Here is a 24574-nt window from a genome sequence, read left to right on the forward strand (position 1 = left end):
TGGGTCGATTGTTTGTATTTTATAATCCTCCACAGTGTTTGCATCTGTGACTAACTTTCCTTCCAAACCTTCTATTTTCCTGCTCACTTCATTTAATTGAACATTTAACAATCTATTTATTAATTCCACTGTTAAGCCGCCTGCTGTGGCTATACTACCTGCAGAAAAATTTGGTGCTGAACCTCCGGTTGCCATGGTTAGATTTATTTCACCAAAGCTATTTATTAAATCTTCCAGATTGTTTAATATTTTTTATTAAATCGTGAATCTATCTTAATTTCTATCAATGTTTAAATCTTATATTATTATTATACCCGTTACTCGTAGAGTAAAAGGGTATACTAGATTCGTCGGAAAGTATGTAAGAGGCAGAAGGAAGCGTTTCCGATCCCATAAAGTATATATATTCTTGATCAGGATCACTAGCCGAGTCGATCTAGCCATGTCCGTCTGTCCGTCTGTCCGTCTGTCCGTCTGACCGTCTGACCGTCTGTCCGTCTGTCCGTCTGTCTGTCCGTCCGGATGAACGCTGAGATCTCGGAAACTATGAGAGCTAGGCTATTGAGATTTGGCGTACAGATTCCTGAGCTTCTTACGCAGCGCAAGTTTGTTTCAGTAGACTGCCACGCCCACTCTAACGCCCACAAACCGCCCAAAACTGTAACTCCTACAGTTTTGATGCTAGATAGAAAATTTTAACTGAAATGTATTGTTCTCATCAATACCTATCGATTGACATAAAAAAAAGTTTGCCACGCCCACTTAAACGCCCACAAACCGCGAAAACCTGTGACGCCCACAATTTGCATGCTAGATAAAAAATTTTAACTGAAATGTATTGGTGTCGTCAATACCTATCGATTGATCCAAAAATAATTTTGCCACGCCCACTCTAACGCCCATAACGCTTAAATCTGTCTACCGCCGGTAGGTGGCGCATTTTAATTTCGCTTTGCTGCTTGCATATCTCCATTTCCCTTTGAGTAACGGGTATCTGATAGTCGAGGTACTCGACTATAGCGTTCTTCCTTGTTTTTTTTTAAATTCCCTGATCTTAGATTATAATTTTTCAATAAAATTTTATTGATTATTATTTTTTATTGAAAATTAATTTCTCACGAGACTGTCCCGATGGGGTCTTCCTTCTGTGAGGTTGATCTTCCTTCCTGGATTCAGTAGAAATTATTGGCAATAGAATGCCCTTCCTTCCTTCTTTAATTTTTCCTGTTTCAGTGTTTTCTGATTTAGTTGTTGTTGTTGTAAGAGCTGGTTTGTTTAACTGTTTTTGTTTAGTACGTTTCTGGTTTTGCTTTATTTTGTGTTCTTGTATTTATACCCGTTACTCGTAGAGTAAAAGGGTATACTAGATTCGTCGGAAAGTATGTAACAGGCAGAAGGAAGCGTTTCCGACCCCATAAAGTATATATATTCTTGATCAGGACCACTAGCCGAGTCGATCTAGCCATGTCCGTCTGTCCGTCTGTCCGTCTGTCCGTCTGTCTGTCCGTCCGGATGAACGCTGAGATCTCGGAAACTATGGGAGCTAGGCTATTGAGATTTGGCGTGCAGATTCCTGAGCTTCTTACGCAGCGCAAGTTTGTTTCAGCACAGTGCCACGCCCACTCTAACGCCCACAAACCGCCCAAAACTGTGGCTCCTACAGTTTTGATACTAGAATAAAAATTTTAGCTGAAATGTATTGTTCTCATCAATACCTATCGATTGATCCAAAAAAAAGTTTGCCACGCCCACTTTAACGCCTACAAACCGCGAAAACCTGTGACGCCCACAATTTTCATGCTAGATACAAAATTTTAACTGATATGTATTGGTCTCGTCAATACCTATCGATTGATCCAAAAAGAAATTTGCCACGCCCACTCTAACTCCCACAAACCGCGAAAACCTGTGACGCCCAAAATTGTTATGCTAGATAAAAAATTTTAACTGAAATGTATTGGTCTCGACAATACCTATCGATTGGTCCAAAAAAAAAATTTGCCACGCCCACTCTAACGCCCATAACGCTTAAATCTGTATACCGCCGGTAGGTGGCGCATTTTAATCTCGCTTTGCTGCTTGCATATCTCCATTTAGCTGAGTAACGGGTATCTAATAGTCGAGGTGCTCGACTATAGCGTTCTTCCTTGTTTTTTTATTTAAGATTTTGGTCCACCCTTTTTTTAAAGTTCACCTTTAAATGGATTATTTCATTTTTTAATTTCCATTTAATTATGTTTAACGACCACTGTCACTTTGTTGTGATGTTTGGTGGATTTTTTAATTTCTCCACTAGAAATGTTGAGTTGTTGGCCGCGCGAGCTCCGTTTATATTTAACTTATTATACCCGTTACTCGTAGAGTAAAAGGGTATACTAGATTCGTCGGAAAGTATGTAACAGGCAGAAGGAAGCGTTTGCGACCCCATAAAGTATATATATTCTTGATCAGGATCACTAGCCGAGTCGATCTAGCCATGTCCGTCTGTCCGTCTGTCCGTCTGTCCGTCTGTCTGTCCGGATGAACGCTGAGATCTCGGAAACTATGAGAGCTAGGCTATTGAGATTTGGCGTACAGATTCCTGAGCTTCTTACGCAGCGCAAGTTTGTTTCAGTAGACTGCCACGCCCACTCTAACGCCCACAAACAGCCCAAAACTGTAACTCCTACAGTTTTGATGCTAGATAGAAAATTTTAACTGAAATGTATTGTTCTCATCAATACCTATCGATTGACCTAAAAAAAAGTTTGCCACGCCCACTTAAACGCCCACAAGCCGCGAAAACCTGTGACGCCCACAATTTGCATGCTAGATAAAAAATTTTAACTGATATGTATTGGTGTCGTCAATACCTATCGATTGATCCAAAAATAAATTTGCCACGCCCACTCTAACGCCCATAAAGCTTAAATCTGTCCACCGCCGGTAGGTGGCGCATTCTCCATTTCCCTTTGAGTAACGGGTATCTGATAGTCGAGGTACTCGACTAAAGCGTTCTTCCTTGTTTTTCACTAAATAATTTTTGGAACTTTTGGAAATTCGTCGTTAATAGATGAATTAAAAAAATTTATTTTTTATTTTTAAAACTTGGGTGATAAACCTTTATTCTTAAACTGAATTAATACAAGACACTTTTTAAATATTGTGAACCGATCGCGGTCTCGGATAAAATAGGACTGAATCTTAATTCTAAAAAATTGTCCAATGAACCTCGGCCAGAAGCTTTCCTTTTCTTAAGCTTCCAGAACTTTAATTTTTGTTTAAAATAAAAGCTTATGCTGAAACTGTCGCATCTCATTGTGAAATGAAATAATGCTGACCGATGCAATTTGTTTGAAAATCGGAACGCAATATGTTCTGAACTTAGAACGCAATACTGTGGGCTTTGAACGGAGAAGTTTGGGCTTCGAACGGAAGCTTGTGTTTACTTTACGATTGGTTTATTTATCTTAGCAGGACGGTCAAGCGCGGCCCTCGAAGTGAATGGCAAAGGCAAAGGCAGAATCTTTAAACAAAGGCAATGTCGCTGAAGGCAAGGGTAACATAGCTGAGATTGAATTCAAAAATTTGTTTATAAATTCCATAAGTGGAACCGTTTCACGGGTTGGATAACTTACATGCTGGATTTCCTCCTCCCGGCTCAAAGCTCTTTTAACGTCTTCCACTTAAACTTCTTCATCACCTCCGTCTCCATCTTCATCTTGAGCGCCAGCTCCATCGTCGTCGTCTTGAATTTTGCGTAGTTATTTTGGCAAGTGCAAACGAGCAATTTGAAGTGCTTAAATATTTGATATTGGTTTCCTTGGCACGGCAGCCCCTTAATGCCACCCCCATTTTACCACCACACCCTACTTCCACTTAAGTTGTGTGCAACATTTTAAAGAAATTGTATCTTAAACCAGAATTCGATTTGGTGAATCGTCGCAGTTTATTAAATAAATTGCAACAAAATTATTTCGCACCAGTTCAACCATAATTACATCGTTGTAGGTAGGAAAGGCAATCCTGAGTACATGCTCAGAAAAAAGAGGATATTTTTATAGTATTATATATTATTTTTATGCATTATATTGGACTTTAGTGGTATGTAGACCTGATCTTTAAACCTTATTTTCACTTCTAATTCCGGCTTTTGAAGTAACTTTTTTAAAAGGCCAGGGCTTTTCTTTTGTTCCAAACTTTCCGAAATGGATATTTATACCCGTTACTCGTAGAGTAAAAGGGTATACTAGATTCGTCGGAAAGTATGTAACAGGCAGAAGGAAGCGTTTCCGACCCCATAAAGTATATATATTCTTGATCAGGATCACTAGCCGAGTCGATCTAGCCATGTCCGTCTGTCCGTCTGTCCATCTGTCCGTCTGTCCGTCTGTCTGTCCGTCCGGATGAACGCTGAGATCTCGGAAACTATGAGAGCTAGGCTATTGAGATTTGGCGTACAGATTCCTGAGCTTCTTACGCAGCGCAAGTTTGTTTCAGTAGACTGCCACGCCCACTCTAACGCCCACAAACCGCCCAAAACTGTAACTCCTACAGTTTTGGTGCTAGACAGAAAATTTTAACTGAAATGTATTGTTCTCATCAATACCTATCGATTGACATAAAAAAAAGTTTGCCACGCCCACTTAAACGCCCACAAACCGCGAAAACCTGTGACGCCCACAATTTGCATGCTAGATAAAAAATTTTAACTGAAATGTATTGGTGTCGTCAATACCTATCGATTGATCCAAAAATAATTTTGCCACGCCCACTCTAACGCCCATAACGCTTAAATCTGTCTACCGCCGGTAGGTGGCGCATTTTAATTTCGCTTTGCTGCTTGCATATCTCCATTTCCCTTTGAGTAACGGGTATCTGATAGTCGAGGTACTCGACTATAGCGTTCTTCCTTGTTTTTTTTTTAAATTCCCTGATCTTAGATTATAATTTTTCAATAAAATTTTATTGATTATTATTTTTTATTGAAAATTAATTTCTCACGAGACTGTCCCGATGGGGTCTTCCTTCTGTGAGGTTGATCTTCCTTCCTGGATTCAGTAGAAATTATTGGCAATAGAATGCCCTTCCTTCCTTCTTTAATTTTTCCTGTTTCAGTGTTTTCTAATTTAGTTGTTGTTGTTGTAAGAGCTGGTTTGTTTAACTGTTTTTGTTTAGTGCGTTTCTGGTTTTGCTTTATTTTGTGTTCTTGTATTTATACCCGTTACTCGTAGAGTAAAAGGGTATACTAGATTCGTCGGAAAGTATGTGACAGGCAGAAGGAAGCGTTTCCGACCCATGCTCAGAAAAAAGAGGATATTTTTATAGTATTATATATTATTTTTATGCATTATATTGGACTTTAGTGGTATGTAGACCTGATCTTTAAACCTTATTTTCACTTCTAATTCCGGCTTTTGAAGTAACTTTTTTAAAAGGCCAGGGCTTTTCTTTTGTTCCAAACTTTCCGAAATGGATATTTATACCCGTTACTCGTAGAGTAAAAGGGTATACTAGATTCGTCGGAAAGTATGTAACAGGCAGAAGGAAGCGTTTCCGACCCCATAAAGTATATATATTCTTGATCAGGATCACTAGCCGAGTCGATCTAGCCATGTCCGTCTGTCCGGCTGTCCGGATGAACGCTGAGATCTCGGAAACTATAAGAGCTAGGCTATTGAGATTTGGCGTACAGATTCCTGAGCTTCTTACGCAGCGCAAGTTTGTTTCAGTAGACTGCCACGCCCACTCTAACGCCCACAAACCGCCCTAAAATGTAACTCCTACAGTTTTGATGCTAGATAGAAAATTTTAACTGAAATGTAATAGTCTTGTCAATACCCACAAACCTCCAAAGAAAAAAGCTATGACGTCAGAGCCAGACAATGCGAAATGTTTTTACGCGTGTATGTGTGTGTATGTAAATAGTTGCCGGCCGAACTTAGCGGCAAAGAAAAAAGCCCTGCCGGCGCTCAGAGAGAGCAAAGTGCGCGGCTAACTTATTCTATTGAATATTGAACCCTTTATCCATTTGTCCCATTGACGGGCATAAACCTTTAAAGATCTGTACATCTTTATTTATCTCTTTCAAAGAATATGAATTAGCTTAATAAATACCTATAGATTGTCCCAAAAAAACTTTTCCGTTTTCAGTCCAATGCTCTCAAACCAAAGTAGTTAGGACAAGCCTTGACACTAGAGCCAGAAAACGACATACATACATATGTATTTATGCATGTGTGTGGACGTAAAAAATTGCAATCTAATACCCGGGCAAATAGAATTCTTTCAAACAAAGCTATTCAACCAAATATTTTGAAATACAGAATGTGCCTTAAAATTGTGTATGTTTAGCAAGCATACATAAATATAAATGTTTTTTGTCTATTTTATGTGTTGCTTTCTCATTCTTGGCGCTGGCTGAAACAAAAGCAGAGCCGAGAAATGAGAGCAAGGGAGAGAGAACAAAGTGCGCGGCTAACTTATTTTAAAGTTTGAGATAGTGAGAATGCAGTAAGTGTCAATAATGTATAAGCTCATATTGAATGTACGGAAGCGCGCTTCCGTTTAAAAAGTGGCATCAATAAAGACACGCTTCAATACACGTCTTACAAAATCATTAATAATCTGCATATCAACAATTATTACATGGTGTCAGAAGTGAAAATATCAATTGCAAACTAAAAAGGAACAAAATGGAGCGAGTTCTACAAGAAATCGACTGCTCAATGCTGGCATTAGAGTGGCCAAAATGGAAGAGGTCGTTTATCATGTACATGATGGCGTCAGGCAAAGACTCAGAGCCAGAAGCCAAAAAGATTGCCACATTCCTATGGTTGGCTGGATCAAAGGTCACGGAAATATACAGTACATTGTTTCCCAACGATGGAACCGCACATGGCATGGTCGGCACCATGGTGACGTCTTCAGACCCGTCTACCTCTGCCGCGGTCGTCAGCCGTACACTGGAGGACGTACTAAAGGCATTCGATGACTACAGCATCCCGTTCCGAAACATCACAATGGAATCCTACAAATTCAACAACATTGTTCAAACTGAGGGACAGCCTTTCATAGAGTTTGAGACGCAACTCCGCAAGCAGGTACAGTTATGTGACTACAAATGTGACTGTGGCCGAACATACGAAGAACGTATGTTGCTAGACCGCTTCATAATTGGAATTCAAGATAAAAGGCTGCAGCTTAAACTCCTTGAATCAAAAAACAAGAAACTCGAGGAGATCATCACTGAGTGCAAAGCCTTTGAAGCGGCCGCAAAAAACAATGAATTTCTACGGAATCCCCATTATGAAAAGTCCGTTGACGCAGTTGTCCGTCGCTGTTATAATTGCAAAGGAAATGGCATGTTACTATTGCGGAAAAATTGGACATTTTTCCAAGTACTGCAAGCAGCAGAAGAAACGAGTGGATAACAACAACTACAACAGCAGCAATAGACGAGTGGATAACAACAACATCAGCAACAAACGAGTGGATAACAACAACTACAAAAGCAAGCAGATAGATGTGGATCGCAAGCAAACAGCCGGAGCAGTTATTAATTGGATAGAATCAGGTAAAAGTAAGGAAAGAGTATTTAAATCAGAGGCTTACATTAATGAAAGTAATTTTAGAATAAGCGCCCGCACTAAACAGAGTAAGATGGACGAAAACATATAAAATAAATGGGAAAAATATTACGTTTAAAGTGGACACAGGCGCTGATGTTAACTGCATCCCAAGTGATTTAGTTAAAGAATTAAAACTTGAAGTTAAAAAAGAAAACATTCTAATTTTTGACTATAATAATGTTAAAGTTATGTGAGGAGTTGAATAACTCCCCACAAATAGAAGCAGCAGCAGATGGCCGGCCGCTTACCAGATACGCGGCGAATTCGCGTATTAACGGCGCGGCGGGGAGAACGAGAGAGTCTGGAGACCAACGAAGGAGATCGAGAGAGTTTGGAGACCAACGAAGGAGAGCGAGAGAGGTTGGAGACCAATGAAGGAGAGCGAGAGAGTTTGGAGACCAATGAAGGAGAGCGAGGGAGATTGGAGACCAAGGATGGAGATCGAGAGAGAATGGAGACTTCACGGGCAGAGCAAGAGTGCCGTATGCAGAAGGGGATAACGGAACTCCTCTGGACTTTGGACTCTCCCGTGAACTTTGGACCGGGAGAGGAAGTGCCACATCTCGGCAGTGGAGCGGCACACAGGCGTGCCACAAGCGGCACGGGAATCAGCGGAACGGCAGCAGTGGGCGGAACATCCATTGGAAGCGGTACATAAAGGACAAGTGGGTCATCCAGGAGGCACGGACTTTGGACCCAAAGTGGAGAGATCCAGCGGGCCGTGCGCAAAAGGGAAATAACGGTGCTTGGAGGCCCTATATAAGGCCGCAGAGCGCTGGCAGCTGGATCAGTCGATCACAAGGAGTCAAACCGTCAAGATCACTCAGATACCAAAGTGAACAATCAAACAACCAGATAACCTACAAGGGAGCAGCAGCAAGTCGAGTCGCCAGAGAAGCAGCGCCGTGGGAGCCTACAAGGAGCGAGATTGCTACGTCGAGACATTCGGGATTGGGATACCAGGAATCTCCGAATTGAGACGCAGGTAGCTGAGATCCAGAGGGCATCACACGGCTAGGTCAAGGCGGTCGATTAACCCTGTCCACAAAGTCCTGGCGTTACGCCTGGAAAGAGTATAACAAGCCAGAAGGGAGAGCGGTCGATCAGTAAGGTCTCGAGTGGAATTGTCCAGGAGAACCCTACGGATTCGACTTGCGAGGTCCCGGAGCGGCGTGCCCGAACCACGAATATAACAAGCCAGAAGGGAGAGCGGTCGATCGGTACGGTCTCGAGTGGAATTATCCAGGAGAGCCCTACGGATTCGACTTGCGAGGTCCCGGAGCGGCGTGCCCGAACCCCGAGTACCAAAAGCCACACGGAAACGTCCCGGACAAAAAGCAAAAGGGTGAGGCTAGGGTGGAACGTTCGTTTACACTAGGCGTGGAAGCGAAGTAAGGCGCGAGGCAGCTTCCTGGCGTTACCGCCTTGACTGTCCGCGCGGGCTGAGCAGAAACCCCAGTGGGACCATCCGGGACAGAGCAAGAGACAGGCGGCGGTGTGTCGAAAGGAGCGATCCTGGAGAGCGCAGCTTCTGTTCACCCTAGTCTGAGAACGGTGACGCTTCCCTAAGCCCGTACGGCCGATACCCCTAGCGAGTCCGAGTCGTTACCAGCAGTCACCAAGTCACGCGTGAGAAGTGAACCGCGAGCGAGCATCTTCAGGGAGCTGCGAGGATCTTCAGGGAGCGGCGAGGATCTTCAGGGAGCTGCGAGTATCTTCAGGGAGCTACAGGACTGGAGCACCGAGTCATCGAGGCGAGAGGTCGTAGAGTCATCCAGGACCGTCGGAAGCACCGAAGGTCACAAGCAACGAGTCAAAGCCAACCAAGCGACTAAGACACTTGTAATAATATACCCGCAATAAAACCCAATACGAACCCGTGAATTCTGTGCTTTCTCACTGAGCTACTGGGCGGTCACGTTAATATAAATTTGGTGGGACGAACACACAATATACTGAGCTAGCCGCACGAATCTCGTAGCGAGCAGACAATAAAAAAATCAGTTCGTTACATCTGGCGCCCAACGTGATTGTCCCAGCAGTGAAAGCAAGTTAAACAGAATGGCGAAGAAGTGGATCTACCGACTTAAAAAGGAGGATTTCGCCAATGTCGCACAGAGGCTTAATGTCACCCTGGACGGCAGATTAGAGGACATGAGAAAAGCATTATCCGAATATTACTCAGAAACGGATAATGACCCACAACTCGTTGACATCTGGGCCGATTTGGAAGCCACATACCACGACAAAGCCGGCCCCAGCATCACGTTAACAACCGTCGAAGGGGACAACTTAGTGGCAAGCCTGAGCGTTGACAACCTACAAAAGGAGGCAAACAGGAGAGAATCAAGCCAAGACAGGAAAACAACAGCGCTGATCTCGAGACCCAATCAATCAGACTATGCAAGGATCGCTAAACAGGTCCGCGAATGGTCGTTCAGGTTCGACGGGGCGGAAAAACCGTTCGAGTTCCTGGAGCAGGTGGAATGGTCCGCCAACACATACGGCTTGGAGTTAGACATGATTCCCCGAGCGATGCCTGAATTACTGAAGGGAAGGGCTTTGAAGTGGTTCATCGCCAACAACAAACAATGGAAAACCTGGGCGGAGTTCATAGATAGTTTCCACACATACTTTCTACCGAGAGACTTCTTCACCAGGCTGGCGGATCAGGTCAGGCAACGGAAGCAGGGCTTCAGCGAGTCGTTCAAAGACTACATGATCGACATGCAGACGATGGTGAGGCCACTTAATTACTCCACTATAGAGACCCTAAGAATCATCAAGGAGAACTGCACCCCCAGTCTAAGGATCTTCCTAAGGGCATACAAAGTGTCGGACCTGGACACGCTGATGATATTAGCAGACGAGTATGAAGAACTCGAAAAGGAGCGGGAAGCGTTCGCGCAAGAAAACAAATTCTCGAAGAACAAGTCGTCATCGCCAGCGCAGGTAACATGCAGAAGATGCGAAGAGACAGGAATCCAGGAGACGCGGGGAAACGACCAATGGTCGCCACCTAACCGAGTACCACGGCAGCAGGCAACAGGAGCACCACGCGGAGGCCAATGGACACCACCACAACAGCAACAGATGCAACCAGCAAACAATGTTTGGAGGCCACCAAGTACAACACAAAGGCCTCGTGAAACGACACACATCACAGACCCCCAGGAGGCCTGCCGAAAGTGCGGCGGTCATGGACACTGGGCGCGGGGATGTCGGCACCAACGCCTGTTGTTCTGCTTGGTGTGCGGGAGAGTAGGCGTCAGGAGCGTTGAATGCTGCCAGCAGGCGGGAAATGTCCAGCGATCTCAGCCGCAGAGAGGCGAGCGGGGGTCGCAAGATGCTACCTCTCCAAACTAACGGGAAAGCTGATCGAGGAGGAGCAGCAGTTGTCCGCAGCGGTGACGATTGGTGGGGGCACATACAAGGCCACAATCGACACCGGGGCAACAGCAAGCTTTATAAGCAAAGAGCTGGCGGGCGACCTGGCTGCCCTCGGAAAGATTACGAGGATACGACGGCAAGTTAGGTTGGCAGACGGAAGATGTGGCGGAATCGATGAGCAGCTGGAGGTGGAAATTGCGTTCGGGAACAAGCGACTGAGCATGAGCCTTGTGAGGAGTTGAATAACTCCCCACAAATAGAAGCAGCAGCAGATGGCCGGCCGCTTACCAGATACGCGGCGAATTCGCGTAGTAACGGCGCGGCGGGGAGAACGAGAGAGTTTGGAGACCAAGGGTGGAGATCAAGAGAGTTTGGAGACCAACGAAGGAGAGCGAGAGAGTTTGGAGACCAATGAAGGAGAGCGAGAGAGATTGGAGACCAAGGATGGAGAGCGAGAGAGTTTGGAGACCAATGAAGGAGAGCGAGAGAGATTGGAGACCAAGGATGGAGATCGAGAGAGAATGGAGACTTCGCGGGCAGAGCAAGAGTGCCGTATGCAGAAGGGGATAACGGAACTCCACTGGACTTTGGACTCTCCCGTGAACTTTGGACCGGGAGAGGAAGTGCCACATCTCGGCAGTGGAGCGGCACACAGGCGTGCCACAAGCGGCACGGGAATCAGCGGAACGGCAGCGGTGGGCGGAACATCTATTGGAAGCGGTACGTGAAGGAGAAGTGGGTCATCCAGGAGGCACGGACTTTTGGACCCAAAGTGGAGAGATCCAGCGGGCCGTGCGCAAAGGGGAATAACGGTGCTTGGAGGCCCTATATAAGGCCGCAGAGCGCTGGCAGCTGAATCAGTCGATCAAGAGGAGTCAAGCCTTCAAGATCAGTCAAAGTACCAAGTGAGCAATCAGTCAAGCAAGTAATCTACGAGGGAGCTACAACCAAGCGAGTCGTCGGAAGCAGCGCCGTGGGAAGCATAGAAGGAGCAAGATCGCCACGTCGAGACGTTCGGGATTAGGACATCAGGAATCTCCGAATTGAGACACAGGTGGCTGAGTTCTGAAAGGCATCACGCGGCTAAGTCAAGGCGTTTGTTTTCTAACTTTGTCACGACCACACCCTGGCGAGTCGCCCGGCGGGTCTGTCAGAGACAAGCAAAAGAGTCCTACGACGAAGAGCCGTCAGCTTGGGGAGGAAAGTTGTCTGCGACCCAGCGTACCTTGCCCGACCAAGCAGGACCTGGCGTGACGGACGAGCGGTAGATCGATTTGTGGTTTCGAAAGGCGTCAGCCTGGAGAGCCCTGCGATTACCGGCGAAGTTCCCGAGCAGCGACCGCACAGCTCCCCGAGCGCCAGAACAACGAGATACTGGCCAGAAGACAGCGCAGAGGACATCGACAGCGACGCCAGCAGACATTTCCGGCAGCCACGTTACCATCGCCGCGCGGAGCTCATTGGGGAGCGCAGGAGCGTCGCGGACGTCACGCATTAGGGTGAAGCCGGGTGGAACGTTCGTCTGCGCTAGGCGTAAAGCGAAGTGAACCGCTAGGCAGTCTTGACTGTCAGCGCGAACTGAGCAAGAACCTAGCGGGACCGTCCGGGACAGAGCAAGGGACAGTATTGCCTCGAAAGGCGTCAGCCTGGAGAGCAAGGCTTGTTCACCCTAGTCTGAGAACGGTGACGCTTCCCTAAGCCCACAAGGCCGAATTCTCTGCGGGTCTAAGGCGCGACAAGCGACCCCGAGGCAACGCGTCGGCAAGCAAGCAGAGGCGGCCACCACGAGCGTCCCGAGACCCAGGATCCAGAGGAGGACGAGTCAACGCGTCGAGAAGCCAGAAGGAGGAGCACCAGCAGCCGGCGGAACCAGAACAAGGAGACACAGAAACCAACATAGCCACGCACCCGCTGTACCAATACCACGAGAATAAATCCCACTGTTACCATTTGAACACTTTGTTTTCTCACTGATCTACGGGCAATCACGTCATATAAATTTGGTGGGACGAACACACAATCTTCTGAGCTAGCCGCACGAATCTCGTAGCGAGCAGACATACAAAATCAGTTCGTTACATCTGGCGCCCAACGTGATTGTCCCAACAGTGAGAACAGCACAGTAAAAATGGGAAAGAAGTGGATTTACCGCCTCAAGAAGGAAGACTTCGCCCATGTCGCACAGAGGCTCAATGTCGCCCTGGAGGGCAGGCTAGACGACATGAGGAAGGCACTATCGGAATACTACTCCGAAACAGAGAATGATCCACAACTCGTCGACATCTGGGCCGAGCTGGAGGCAACATACTACGACAGAGCCGGCCCAAGCATTACGCTAACGAACGCTGAAGGGGACAACTTTGTGGCAAGCCTGAGCATTGACAACATGCAAAAAGAGGCCCACAGGAGAGAATCAAGCCAAGAAAAGAAAGCAGCAGCACTAACCCCGAGACCAAGCCAGTCGGACTATGCAAAGGTCGCTAAACAGGTCCGTGAATGGTCGTTCAGGTTCGACGGGGCGGAAAAACCATTCGAGTTCCTGGAGCAAGTAGAATGGTCCGCCAACACGTACGGTTTGGAGCTCGATATGATCCCTCGAGCGATGCCGGAGTTGCTAAAAGGAAGGGCTTTGAAATGGTTCATCGCCAACAATAAGCAGTGGAGAACTTGGGCAGAATTCATTGAAAGTTTCCACACATATTTCCTGCCAAGAGATTTCTTCACCAGGCTGGCGGACCAGGTCCGGCAAAGGAAGCAAGGCTTCAGCGAGTCGTTCAAGGACTACATGATCGACATGCAGACGATGGTGAGGCCACTTAATTACTCCGCTAAAGAGACCCTAAGGATCATCAAGGAGAACTGCACCCCAAGCCTACGAATGTTCTTAAGAGCATACAAAGTGTCGGACCTGGACACGCTAATGATCCTAGCAGACGAGTACGAAGAACTTGAAAAGGAACGGGAAGTTTTCGCACAGGAGAACAAGTTCTCAAGGACCAAGTCGGCGTCACCAACACAGGTGACATGCAGAAGATGCGAGGAGACATATAACCAGGACATACGAGGAAACGACCAATGGTCACCACCACACCAAGCCAGACGACAGCAGGCAGAAGACGCACCACGCGGAGGCCATTGGGCACCACCCCCACAGCAACAGAGACAGCCAAACAATACCTTGTGGAGGCCGCCAAGCAACACACAGAGGCCACAAGAGGCCACCCATATCACAGACCCGCAGGAGGCCTGTCGGAAATGCGGTGGGAACGGACACTGGGCTAGAGGATGTCGTAACCAGCGGCTGCTGTTTTGCTGGATATGCGGCAAGGTGGGTGTTAGGAGCGTCGATTGCTGCCAACGATCGGGAAATGGCCAGCGATCTCAGCCGCAGAGAGGCGAGCGGGGATCGCACAATGCCACCTCTCCAAACTAACGGGCGAGCTAATCGAGGAGGAGCAGCAGTTGTCCGCAGCTGTGATGATTGGTGGGAAAAGCTACAAAGCCACAATCGACACCGGAGCAACGGCAAGCTTCGTTAGCGAAGAATTGGCGGACAATATTGCTGCTCTAGGAAAGATTACCAGGACGAGACGGCAAGTTAGGTTGGCAGATGGAAGGTGCGGCGGAATTAATGCGCAGCTCGAGGTGGAGGTCAAATTCGGCAACAAACAAGTGACCATGAGCCTGTTGATTTTACCCGGGGTAGTGGATCCATTAGTGTTGGGATGGAACTTCCTGAAACAAGTCGGAACCGAGATAAGGTGTGCTGGACACGAAATAATAATACCAGCCAGGAACCGACACAATGGATGGCTCGAGGAGAAGCTATCAGTAGCAGTCGTTCAACAAGTAAACGAGTTGGACGATACTACAGCGTTCCTTGAAACAGAGCTGGCAGACTTCAGCACAATGTCGGGAACATCGAATATGGCAGAACACCAGATCAAAATGAAGGACGACAAGCCAATCAAGCAGAGATACTACCCAAAGAACCCAAAAATTCAAGGGGAAATCAACGCAAAGGTGGACGAGCTTCTCCAAATGGGGTTCATAGAGCATTCAAAGAGCCCATACAGCTCCCCCATCGTGATGGTGAAAAAGAAGACAGGCAAGTGGAGACTGTGTGTCGACTTCAGGCAGATCAACGCGAAGTCAGTGAAGGATGCCTACCCAATGCCCCGCATAAACTACATCCTAGATCAACTAAGAGAAGCGCGGTACATCAGCAGTTTGGACCTGAAGGATGGATACTGGCAGATCCCACTAGAAGAAAGTAGCAGGCAATATACAGCATTCACGGTACCAGGCAAAGGTCTGTTTCAGTGGAGGGTAATGCCGTTCGGACTTCACTCGGCGTCGGCAACGTTTCAGCGAGTCTTGGACCAAGTAATCGGCCCCGAGATGTCACCTCACGCATTCGCTTACCAGGATGACATAATAGTGATCGGTCGCACGCTGGAAGAACACAAAAGAAACCTGAAGGAAGTGTTCCGGCGTCTAAAGGAGGCAAATCTGAGGCTGAATCCAGAAAAATGCCAATTCTTCAAAAAGGAGCTGCTGTACCTGGGTCATCGAGTGACTAGCGAGGGAATAGGAACAGATCCAGAAAAAGTAGCCGCCATCGCCGAACTAGAACCGCCATCGACTGTCAAAGAGCTCCGGCAATACCTAGGAGTAGCGTCGTGGTACCGCCGGTTTGTACCAGATTTTTCCAGAATCGTCAAACCCCTGAACGACCTGCTGCGCAAAGGCAGTAAGTGGGAGTGGACACCAGAGCACCAGATGGCGTTTGAGGAGGTTAAGGCAAGACTCGTGGCAGATCCAGTGCTAGCATGCCCGGACTTCAGTAGAACTTTCATCCTGCAAACGGACGCCAGCGACTACGGCATCGGAGCGATACTGACCCAGGACACCGAAAAGGGCGAAAGAGTAATCTCCTACTCGAGCCGAACACTGAACGGCGCGGAGAAGAACTACTCGACAACGGAGAAGGAGTGCTTGGCGATCGTCTGGGCGATCCGGAAGCTCAGGCCATATCTGGAAGGTTACCACTTTAAGGTAGTAACCGACCACATGGCCCTGAAGTGGCTCAACAGCATCGAAAGCCCTTCAGGAAGGATCGCCAGATGGGCCCTGGAGCTACAACAGTACGACTTTGAGATAGCGTACAGAAAGGGCCAGCTAAACGTGGTGGCCGACGCATTATCAAGACAACCACTACCAGAGACGCTACGAGGAGTAAAAGAGGCATCGGCAACAATAACCTCAGGAGAGTGCAGCTGGATCAAGGACATGGGTGAAAAGATAAGGACCCAACCGCAGAAGTACCCGGACTATGTTATGGATGGTGAGACACTGTACAGAAACATACCTCACCGAGCAGGCAGTGAAGACGTCGCGTCATGGAAGATGTGCGTCCCGAAGTCGCTACGAGAAACAGTGTTGAGGGAAAACCACGACGCACCGTCCGCGGGACACGTAGGAAGCCGAAGGACAATTGCACGGTTGGCAGCCCGATACTACTGGCCAGGCATGCATAGAGACGCCCGAGCCCACGTACGAAAGTGCGAGATTTGCATGCGGTTTAAGCCCAATCAGATGCAGGCGGCTGGGAAGATGTTGACCCAAGTGCCGGAGGAACCATGGGCCACGGTATGTGCAGACTTCGTTGGACCACTACCAAGATCTAAGCACGGGAACCAAATGCTGCTGGTCATGATAGACAGGTTTTCGAAATGGACGGAACTGGTGCCCCTACGCAGTGCGACGGCAGAGTCGCTCAAAAAGGCATTTAGGGAGCGCATAATCGCAAGGTACGGGGTCCCGAAGGTGGTCATAACGGACAACGGAGTGCAGTTTACAAGCCGTATCTTCAAGAGTTTTCTGGCCGAGATGGGTATCAGACAACAGTTCACTGCACCATACACACCACAAGAAAATCCGACCGAACGAGCGAACAGAACGGTCAAGACCATGATTGCCCAGTTCGCAGGGCAGGACCAGAGAAACTGGGACGAGAAGTGGCCGGAGATTATGCTAGCAGTGAACACGAGCACATCGGAATCCACTGGCCATACACCGGCGTTTCTTACCCAGGGAAGGGAACCACGTCTACCCAGCAGCCTATATGATAAGGAAACCCTAGGCACTGGACGAGCTACGGAGACCCCTGAGGAAAATGCCAACAAACTAAAAGAGGTATTCGAGATCGTGCGGCGAAATATGGAAAAGGCGTCCCAGGACCAAGCCAGACACTACAATCTGAGAAGGAGGCAATGGTCACCAGCGGTGGGCGACATAGTGTGGGCCAAGGAACATCACCTGTCCAAAGCGGCCGAAGGATTCGCTGCAAAACTAGCCCCGAGGTACGATGGCCCTTACCAGGTTGTAGATTTCGTCTCTCCAGTGATCTGCAAAATTCGCCACACACAGTCGAAGAAAGAAAAGACAGTTCACGTTGGCGAGCTCAAGCAACAAGTAAACGAGCAGACAGCAGAAACATCAGATGTCTAACAACGGGTACGAGGCGGCAGGATTAGGCGTCAGGCCGAAGCGAGAGTCATCCATACGCCACACGGAAAGGACACTCAGGATAGAACAAGGACAGGGATAAGGATCACACGTTGATCCAGACTGCGAGGCCACAGGATTAGGCGTCAGGCCGAAGCGAGAGTCATCCACACGCCACGCAGAAAGGTCAACCATAAGGGTAGGGCACAAGGACGTGGATAGGGATGGATGGTGATCCTGACCGCAAGGCAACAGGATTCAGCGTCGGGCAGTTGCCAGAGTCATCCGCGATAACGCCAGGCGGAAGGGACACTTACAAAACGGCACAAGGATACGGGTAACGTAGAAGAGAGTATGCGCGGAAGGAGACAAGCAACACAAGACGCGCAGTCCAGACATACACCGCAGCATCCGGAGATTCTATACGGAATGCGCCGGACGAGCTCGACTAGTTGTTACCCGAGGAAAAGGGGAGGACGGTGCAGAATCAGATCTACACCGTAGCCAGCTGGTCACAAAAAAAAAAAAAACAGAAACACGCACCACACCAACAGTTGACTAAAAACAAGAAAGGGAACGGGGCATGCATGGGCCGCACCAGCAACCTGAAATGTAAAGGGGGCTTAATGCAGGAAGCAGAAAGACATCATAAATACTTACCGGCTGTCATGGTTGCGAAGCGAATGCGAAGTCCTCTCCGCAACCGCTCTCAAAAGCTGCCGATGTGGAGTCAGATGCTGCCAACAGAGGACGAGTGAAGGGCGAGAGAGGACGAAAGGATGAGAAAGGAGTGAAGGAAATGCAAAAGAAACTTACCTATGAATTTCATAGTATGAAAGTTGCAAAATCACCACGAGCCAGGGAAGGGGGCGCCTCGATAGGCGATCGATTGGCACTGGACGATAGTGCGATCGATGGGCACACGACAATGGAAATATCGGCCAAGGTGGAAGTATCGCAACGAGCAGGTGGCAACGCCGCACCGTCGATAGCGAATAAATATCGATCACGCACGAATGGTGTGACCAGGCGGAGGAAACACGGAAAGGAGTGAGACGCAGCAATGAGCAGCGAGCTGGGGATCGATAGCCCAGGAGTATCGATGTCCCAGTGGGAACACAGGAAATATCGGCGCGGGAGATTTAAAGTTGCTACGAGGAGGATGGCCCCGCTGTAGAAACTCAAGGGAGTTAAGAGCGTCGAGGGAGCATCGAGGGAGCAACGAGGGAGCGCCGCGGGAATCACAAGGACTCAAAGGCTAGGATAAGCAAGGAAACGCCGGAGAGTAGGAACCAGTCTTAAATGTTTCCCGAAGTAAGGGGGGAATGTGAGGAGTTGAATAACTCCCCACAAATAGAAGCAGCAGCAGATGGCCGGCCGCTTACCAGATACGCGGCGAATTCGCGTAGTAACGGCGCGGCGGGGAGAACGAGAGAGTTTGGAGACCAAGGGTGGAGATCAAGAGAGTTTGGAGACCAACGAAGGAGAGCGAGAGAGTTTGGAGACCAATGAAGGAGAGCGAGAGAGATTGGAGACCAAGGATGGAGAGCGAGAGAGTTTGGAGACCAATGAAGGAGAGCGAGAGAGATTGGAGACCAAGGATGGAGATCGAGAGAGAATGGAGACTTCGCGGGCAGAGCAAGAGTGCCGTATGCAGAAGGGGATAACGGAACTCCACTGGACTTTGGACTCTCCCGTGAACTTTGGACCGGGAGAGGAAGTGCCACATCTCGGCAGTGGAGCGGCACACAGGCGTGCCACAAGCGGCACGGGAATCAGCGGAACGGCAGCGGTGGGCGGAACATCTATTGGAAGCGGTACGTGAAGGAGAAGTGGGTCATCCAGGAGGCACGGACTTTTGGACCCAAAGTGGAGAGATCCAGCGGGCCGTGCGCAAAGGGGAATAACGGTGCTTGGAGGCCCTATATAAGGCCGCAGAGCGCTGGCAGCTGAATCAGTCGATCAAGAGGAGTCAAGCCTTCAAGATCAGTCAAAGTACCAAGTGAGCAATCAGTCAAGCAAGTAATCTACGAGGGAGCTACAACCAAGCGAGTCGTCGGAAGCAGCGCCGTGGGAAGCATAGAAGGAGCAAGATCGCCACGTCGAGACGTTCGGGATTAGGACATCAGGAATCTCCGAATTGAGACACAGGTGGCTGAGTTCTGAAAGGCATCACGCGGCTAAGTCAAGGCGTTTGTTTTCTAACTTTGTCACGACCACACCCTGGCGAGTCGCCCGGCGGGTCTGTCAGAGACAAGCAAAAGAGTCCTACGACGAAGAGCCGTCAGCTTGGGGAGGAAAGTTGTCTGCGACCCAGCGTACCTTGCCCGACCAAGCAGGACCTGGCGTGACGGACGAGCGGTAGATCGATTTGTGGTTTCGAAAGGCGTCAGCCTGGAGAGCCCTGCGATTACCGGCGAAGTTCCCGAGCAGCGACCGCACAGCTCCCCGAGCGCCAGAACAACGAGATACTGGCCAGAAGACAGCGCAGAGGACATCGACAGCGACGCCAGCAGACATTTCCGGCAGCCACGTTACCATCGCCGCGCGGAGCTCATTGGGGAGCGCAGGAGCGTCGCGGACGTCACGCATTAGGGTGAAGCCGGGTGGAACGTTCGTCTGCGCTAGGCGTAAAGCGAAGTGAACCGCTAGGCAGTCTTGACTGTCAGCGCGAACTGAGCAAGAACCTAGCGGGACCGTCCGGGACAGAGCAAGGGACAGTATTGCCTCGAAAGGCGTCAGCCTGGAGAGCAAGGCTTGTTCACCCTAGTCTGAGAACGGTGACGCTTCCCTAAGCCCACAAGGCCGAATTCTCTGCGGGTCTAAGGCGCGACAAGCGACCCCGAGGCAACGCGTCGGCAAGCAAGCAGAGGCGGCCACCACGAGCGTCCCGAGACCCAGGATCCAGAGGAGGACGAGTCAACGCGTCGAGAAGCCAGAAGGAGGAGCACCAGCAGCCGGCGGAACCAGAACAAGGAGACACAGAAACCAACATAGCCACGCACCCGCTGTACCAATACCACGAGAATAAATCCCACTGTTACCATTTGAACACTTTGTTTTCTCACTGATCTACGGGCAATCACGTCATATAAATTTGGTGGGACGAACACACAATCTTCTGAGCTAGCCGCACGAATCTCGTAGCGAGCAGACATACAAAATCAGTTCGTTACAGCCTGCTGATACTACCAGGAGTAGTGGATTCATTGGTGTTGGGATGGAACTTTCTATCACAAGTCGGTACCGAAATTAAGTGCGCTGGACACGAAGTGATAATACCGGCCAGGAATCGTCACAAGGGATGGCTCGAGGAAAAGTTGTCGGTGGCAGTCGTACAACGGGCAAGCGAAGATGACGACACGACGAAATTCCTGGAGGCAGAGCTATCGACTTTCAGCAGCATGAAGGGAACATCAAACATGGCAGAGCATCAGATCACGATGAAAGACGACAAACCAATAAAGCAGCGATACTATCCCAAGAATCCGAAAGTTCAAGGGGAGATCAATGCGAAGGTGGACGAGCTTCTCCAAATGGGATACATAGAACACTCAACAAGCCCATACAGTTCTCCCATCGTGATGGTTAGAAAAAAGACGGGCAAATGGAGACTGTGCGTCGACTTTAGGCAAATAAACGCCAAATCTGTAAAGGATGCCTACCCGATGCCCCGAATAAATTATATTCTCGACCAACTGAGGGAAGCACGGTACATCAGCAGCTTGGACCTAAAGGATGGGTACTGGCAAATCCCACAGAAAGCGGACAGCAGGCAGTATACGGCATTTACAGTGCCGGGGAAAGGTTTATTCCAATGGAAAGTAATGCCATTCGGACTTCATTCGGCGTCTGCGACTTTTCAACGGGTGCTGGACCGGGTGATCGGCCCAGAAATGTCGCCGCACGCATTTGCTTACCAGGACGACATCATAGTGATCGGGCGCTCGCTGGAAGAACATAAGGCCAACCTAAAGGAAGTTTTCCTACGACTAAAGGAGGCAAATCTGAGATTAAACCCGGAGAAGTGTCAATTTTTCAAGAAAGAGCTGTTATATCTCGGTCATCGAGTGACTAGCGAAGGAATAGGCACGGATCCGGAAAAGGTAGCAGCCATCGCCGAACTAGAACCACCATCGACAGTAAGAGAGCTCCGACAGTACCTGGGCGTAGCATCATGGTACCGCCGGTTTGTACCTGACTTCGCAAAAATAGTCAAACCTCTCAACGATCTGCTACGCAAGGGCAATAAATGGGTGTGGACACAGGAACATCAGACGGCGTTCGAAGAGGTGAAGGCAAGACTCGTCGCAGACCCCGTACTGGCATGCCCGGACTTCGACAAACCATTCATCTTGCAAACTGACGCAAGCGACTACGGCATCGGGGCAATCTTGACCCAGGAAACTGAACGAGGCGAAAGGGTAATCTCTTACTCAAGCCGAACGCTCAACGGCGCTGAGAAGAATTACTCAACAACCGAGAAGGAGTGCTTGGCAATCGTCTGGGCAATCCGAAAGCTCAAGCCGTATCTGGAAGGTTACCACTTTAAAGTAGTAACCGACCACATGGCACTGAAGTGGCTCAACAGCATAGAGAGCCCTTCAGGGAGGATCGCCAGATGGGCCCTGGAGTTGCAGCAGTACGACTTCGAAATAGCGTACAGGAAAGGGCAACTCAACGTGGTGGCAGACGCTTTGTCAAGGCAGCCACTGCCGGAAACGCTTCGAGGGATCAAGGAGACGTCGGCGGCGGAAGCTTCTGCAGCATGCAGCTGGATTCTGGAAATGCGCGAAAAGATAAGGACCCAGCCGCAAAAGTATCCAGACTACGTGATGGAGGGTAACACCCTGTACAGGAATATACCTCATAGAGCGGGCAGCGAAGATGTTGCAACATGGAAGATGTGCGTCCCGAAAGCGCTGCGGGAAACGGTGCTGAAGGAGAACCACGACTCACCGGCGGCTGGCCATGTAGGAAGCCGAAAGACAATAGCACGTCTGGCAGCCCGGTACTACTGGCCAGGAATGCACAGAGACGCCCGAGCCCACGTGCGAGTATGCGAGACATGCATGAGGTTCAAGCCGAATCAGATGCAAATGGCTGGGAAAATGCTTACGCAGGTGCCAGAGGAACCATGGGCTACGGTATGTGCGGACTTCGTCGGACCCCTGCCGCGTTCGAAACACGGCAACCAAATGCTGCTGGTATTGATAGACAGGTTCTCCAAGTGGACTGAGTTGGTGCCGCTGCGAAGCGCGACGGCCGAATCCCTAAAGAAAGCTTTCAAAGAACGCATAATTGCGAGGTATGGGGTCCCCAAAATAGTCATAACGGACAACGGAGTCCAGTTTACCAGCAAAACCTTCAAGAGTTTCCTGGCCGAAATGGGAGCCAGGCAACAGTTCACAGCTCCATACACCCCACAGGAGAACCCGACTGAGAGAGCCAATAGGACGGTTAAAACAATGATTGCGCAGTTCGCAGGGCAGAACCAAAGAGACTGGGACGAAAAATGGCCAGAAATCATGCTGGCAGTAAACACGAGCGTTTCAGAATCCACAGGTTACACACCGTCGTTCATTACCCAAGGCAGAGAACCAAGACTACCGAGCGCCCTATACGACAGAGAAACCGTAGGGACCGGACGACCGACAGAGACCCCGAAAGAGAATGCTAACAAACTCAGGGAAATCTTCGAGATTGTAAGGCGGAACCTGGAGAAAGCATCCCAGGACCAGGCTAGGCATTATAACCTAAGGAGGAGGCAATGGACGCCAAAAATGGGTGACGTCGTGTGGGCCAAGGAACACCATTTATCAAAAGCGGCCGAGGTGTTCGCAGCAAAATTGGCCCCAAGATACGACGGACCTTACCAAGTCATAGGTTTTGCGTCACCAGTAATCTGCAAAATAAGACACATAAACACAAAGAAAGAGCGGACCATCCACGTAAGCGAGCTGAAACAGCAACAAACGGAAAACACAGGCGAGCGGCTACAGCAAGCAGACACAACAGATGCAAAACAACATTAAAAGTCCAAGGATACCTACAAGGATGACCAAAGGACACTACGAAAGGATCCCAAGGATACCTCCAAGGATGCCCAAAGGATACTACGAAGGGTGTCCAAGGATACCTCCAAGGATGACCAAAGGACACTACGAAAGGAGCCAAAGGATACCTCCAAGGATTCCCAAAGTGTACTACGGAAAGAGTCCAAGGATACCTGCAAGGATTCCCAAAGGATACTACGAACAAATTCCAAGGATACCTCCAAGGATACTACAGGTCATCTACAAAGGCGCAATGAAACACATAAAGGACATCAGGAGAACGTTAAGAACACAAAGGGAGCGAACCAGAGCGTCTAAGGTCTCGATTGGGACTGATCGGAGGAAAAGAAAAAACACGCATCAAAAGTCTGCCGAAGGAAGAGGGAAGACGGCACAGAGCAGAGAGCTGTACCGTAGATCAAGGTAGTAAGAAGGACGAGGAGAAGCCCACGAAAACAGAAGCCCCAGCCAAAACCAAGCCAAGCAAGGCACTAAATGCCAAATTGGAGCAGCAAGCGCGGCTGGAAGAGGAAGCGGAGGCGGAACGACTGGCTAACTTATCACCCGAGGATAAACTGGCCGAGAAGCTGCGCCTGCAAAAGATCCAGGAGGCCTCAGACCTCAAACACGCCCAAGACGCCTTCGGCGTGACGAGTACGAGCGGCGGCCTCGATGCCTTCAATCCGGAAAGCAAGGAGGAGTTCAAGGAGTTCGGCGCCACGATCAGCTGGAAGGTGGCCCAGTTCCGGGAATCGGAGCACTTTCCCCAGTTCGTCGAAGATCTGGTGCGCAGCCTATGCGTGAACCTGAGCGCCGCTGACATCAAAAGGGTCGAAATGACCGTGGAGATATTGCACTCGGAAAAGCTGAAACAGGGGCCAGAAGTAAGGGGCATACATGGCAGCTCCAGCATTCTGAAATTCATACTGGGTTAATACAGGAAGCAGCCAAGCGACACCAAAATACTTACCTGCAGCGAAGCAAATGCGAAGTCCTCTCCGCACCAGC

The 24574-nt window shown here is 49.1% G+C and overlaps 1 protein-coding gene across 1 annotated transcript; it reads left to right on the top strand.

The window, feature by feature from the left end:
* The first annotated feature begins 6758 nt into the window (after window positions 1–6758).
* LOC139353598 (eukaryotic translation initiation factor 3 subunit J-like) lies at window positions 6759–24516 on the top strand. Its single transcript, XM_070997953.1, has 3 exons — window positions 6759–7082; window positions 7381–7533; window positions 23863–24516. The coding sequence occupies exons 1-3, from the start codon at window positions 6759–6761 to the stop codon at window positions 24499–24501; spliced, it is 1116 nt and encodes a 371-aa protein (XP_070854054.1). The 3' UTR covers window positions 24502–24516.
* The last annotated feature ends 58 nt before the right edge of the window (window positions 24517–24574 follow it).

Source organism: Drosophila suzukii, chromosome Y, assembly GCF_043229965.1.
Source record: "Drosophila suzukii chromosome Y, CBGP_Dsuzu_IsoJpt1.0, whole genome shotgun sequence".
Lineage (NCBI taxonomy): Eukaryota > Metazoa > Arthropoda > Insecta > Diptera > Drosophilidae > Drosophila > Drosophila suzukii.

Excerpts from the sequence above, each read along its gene's own strand:
- LOC139353598 (XM_070997953.1), top strand. The coding sequence starts at position 6,759 with ATGGCGTCAGGCAAAGACTCAGAGCCAGAAGCCAAAAAGATTGCCACA. Across the intron at positions 7,083-7,380 it reads AGACGCAACTCCGCAAGCAG|TACTGCAAGCAGCAGAAGAA; the intron begins GTACAGTTATGT and ends CATTTTTCCAAG. Across the intron at positions 7,534-23,862 it reads GCAAGCAAACAGCCGGAGCA|GGGAGCGAACCAGAGCGTCT; the intron begins GTTATTAATTGG and ends TAAGAACACAAA.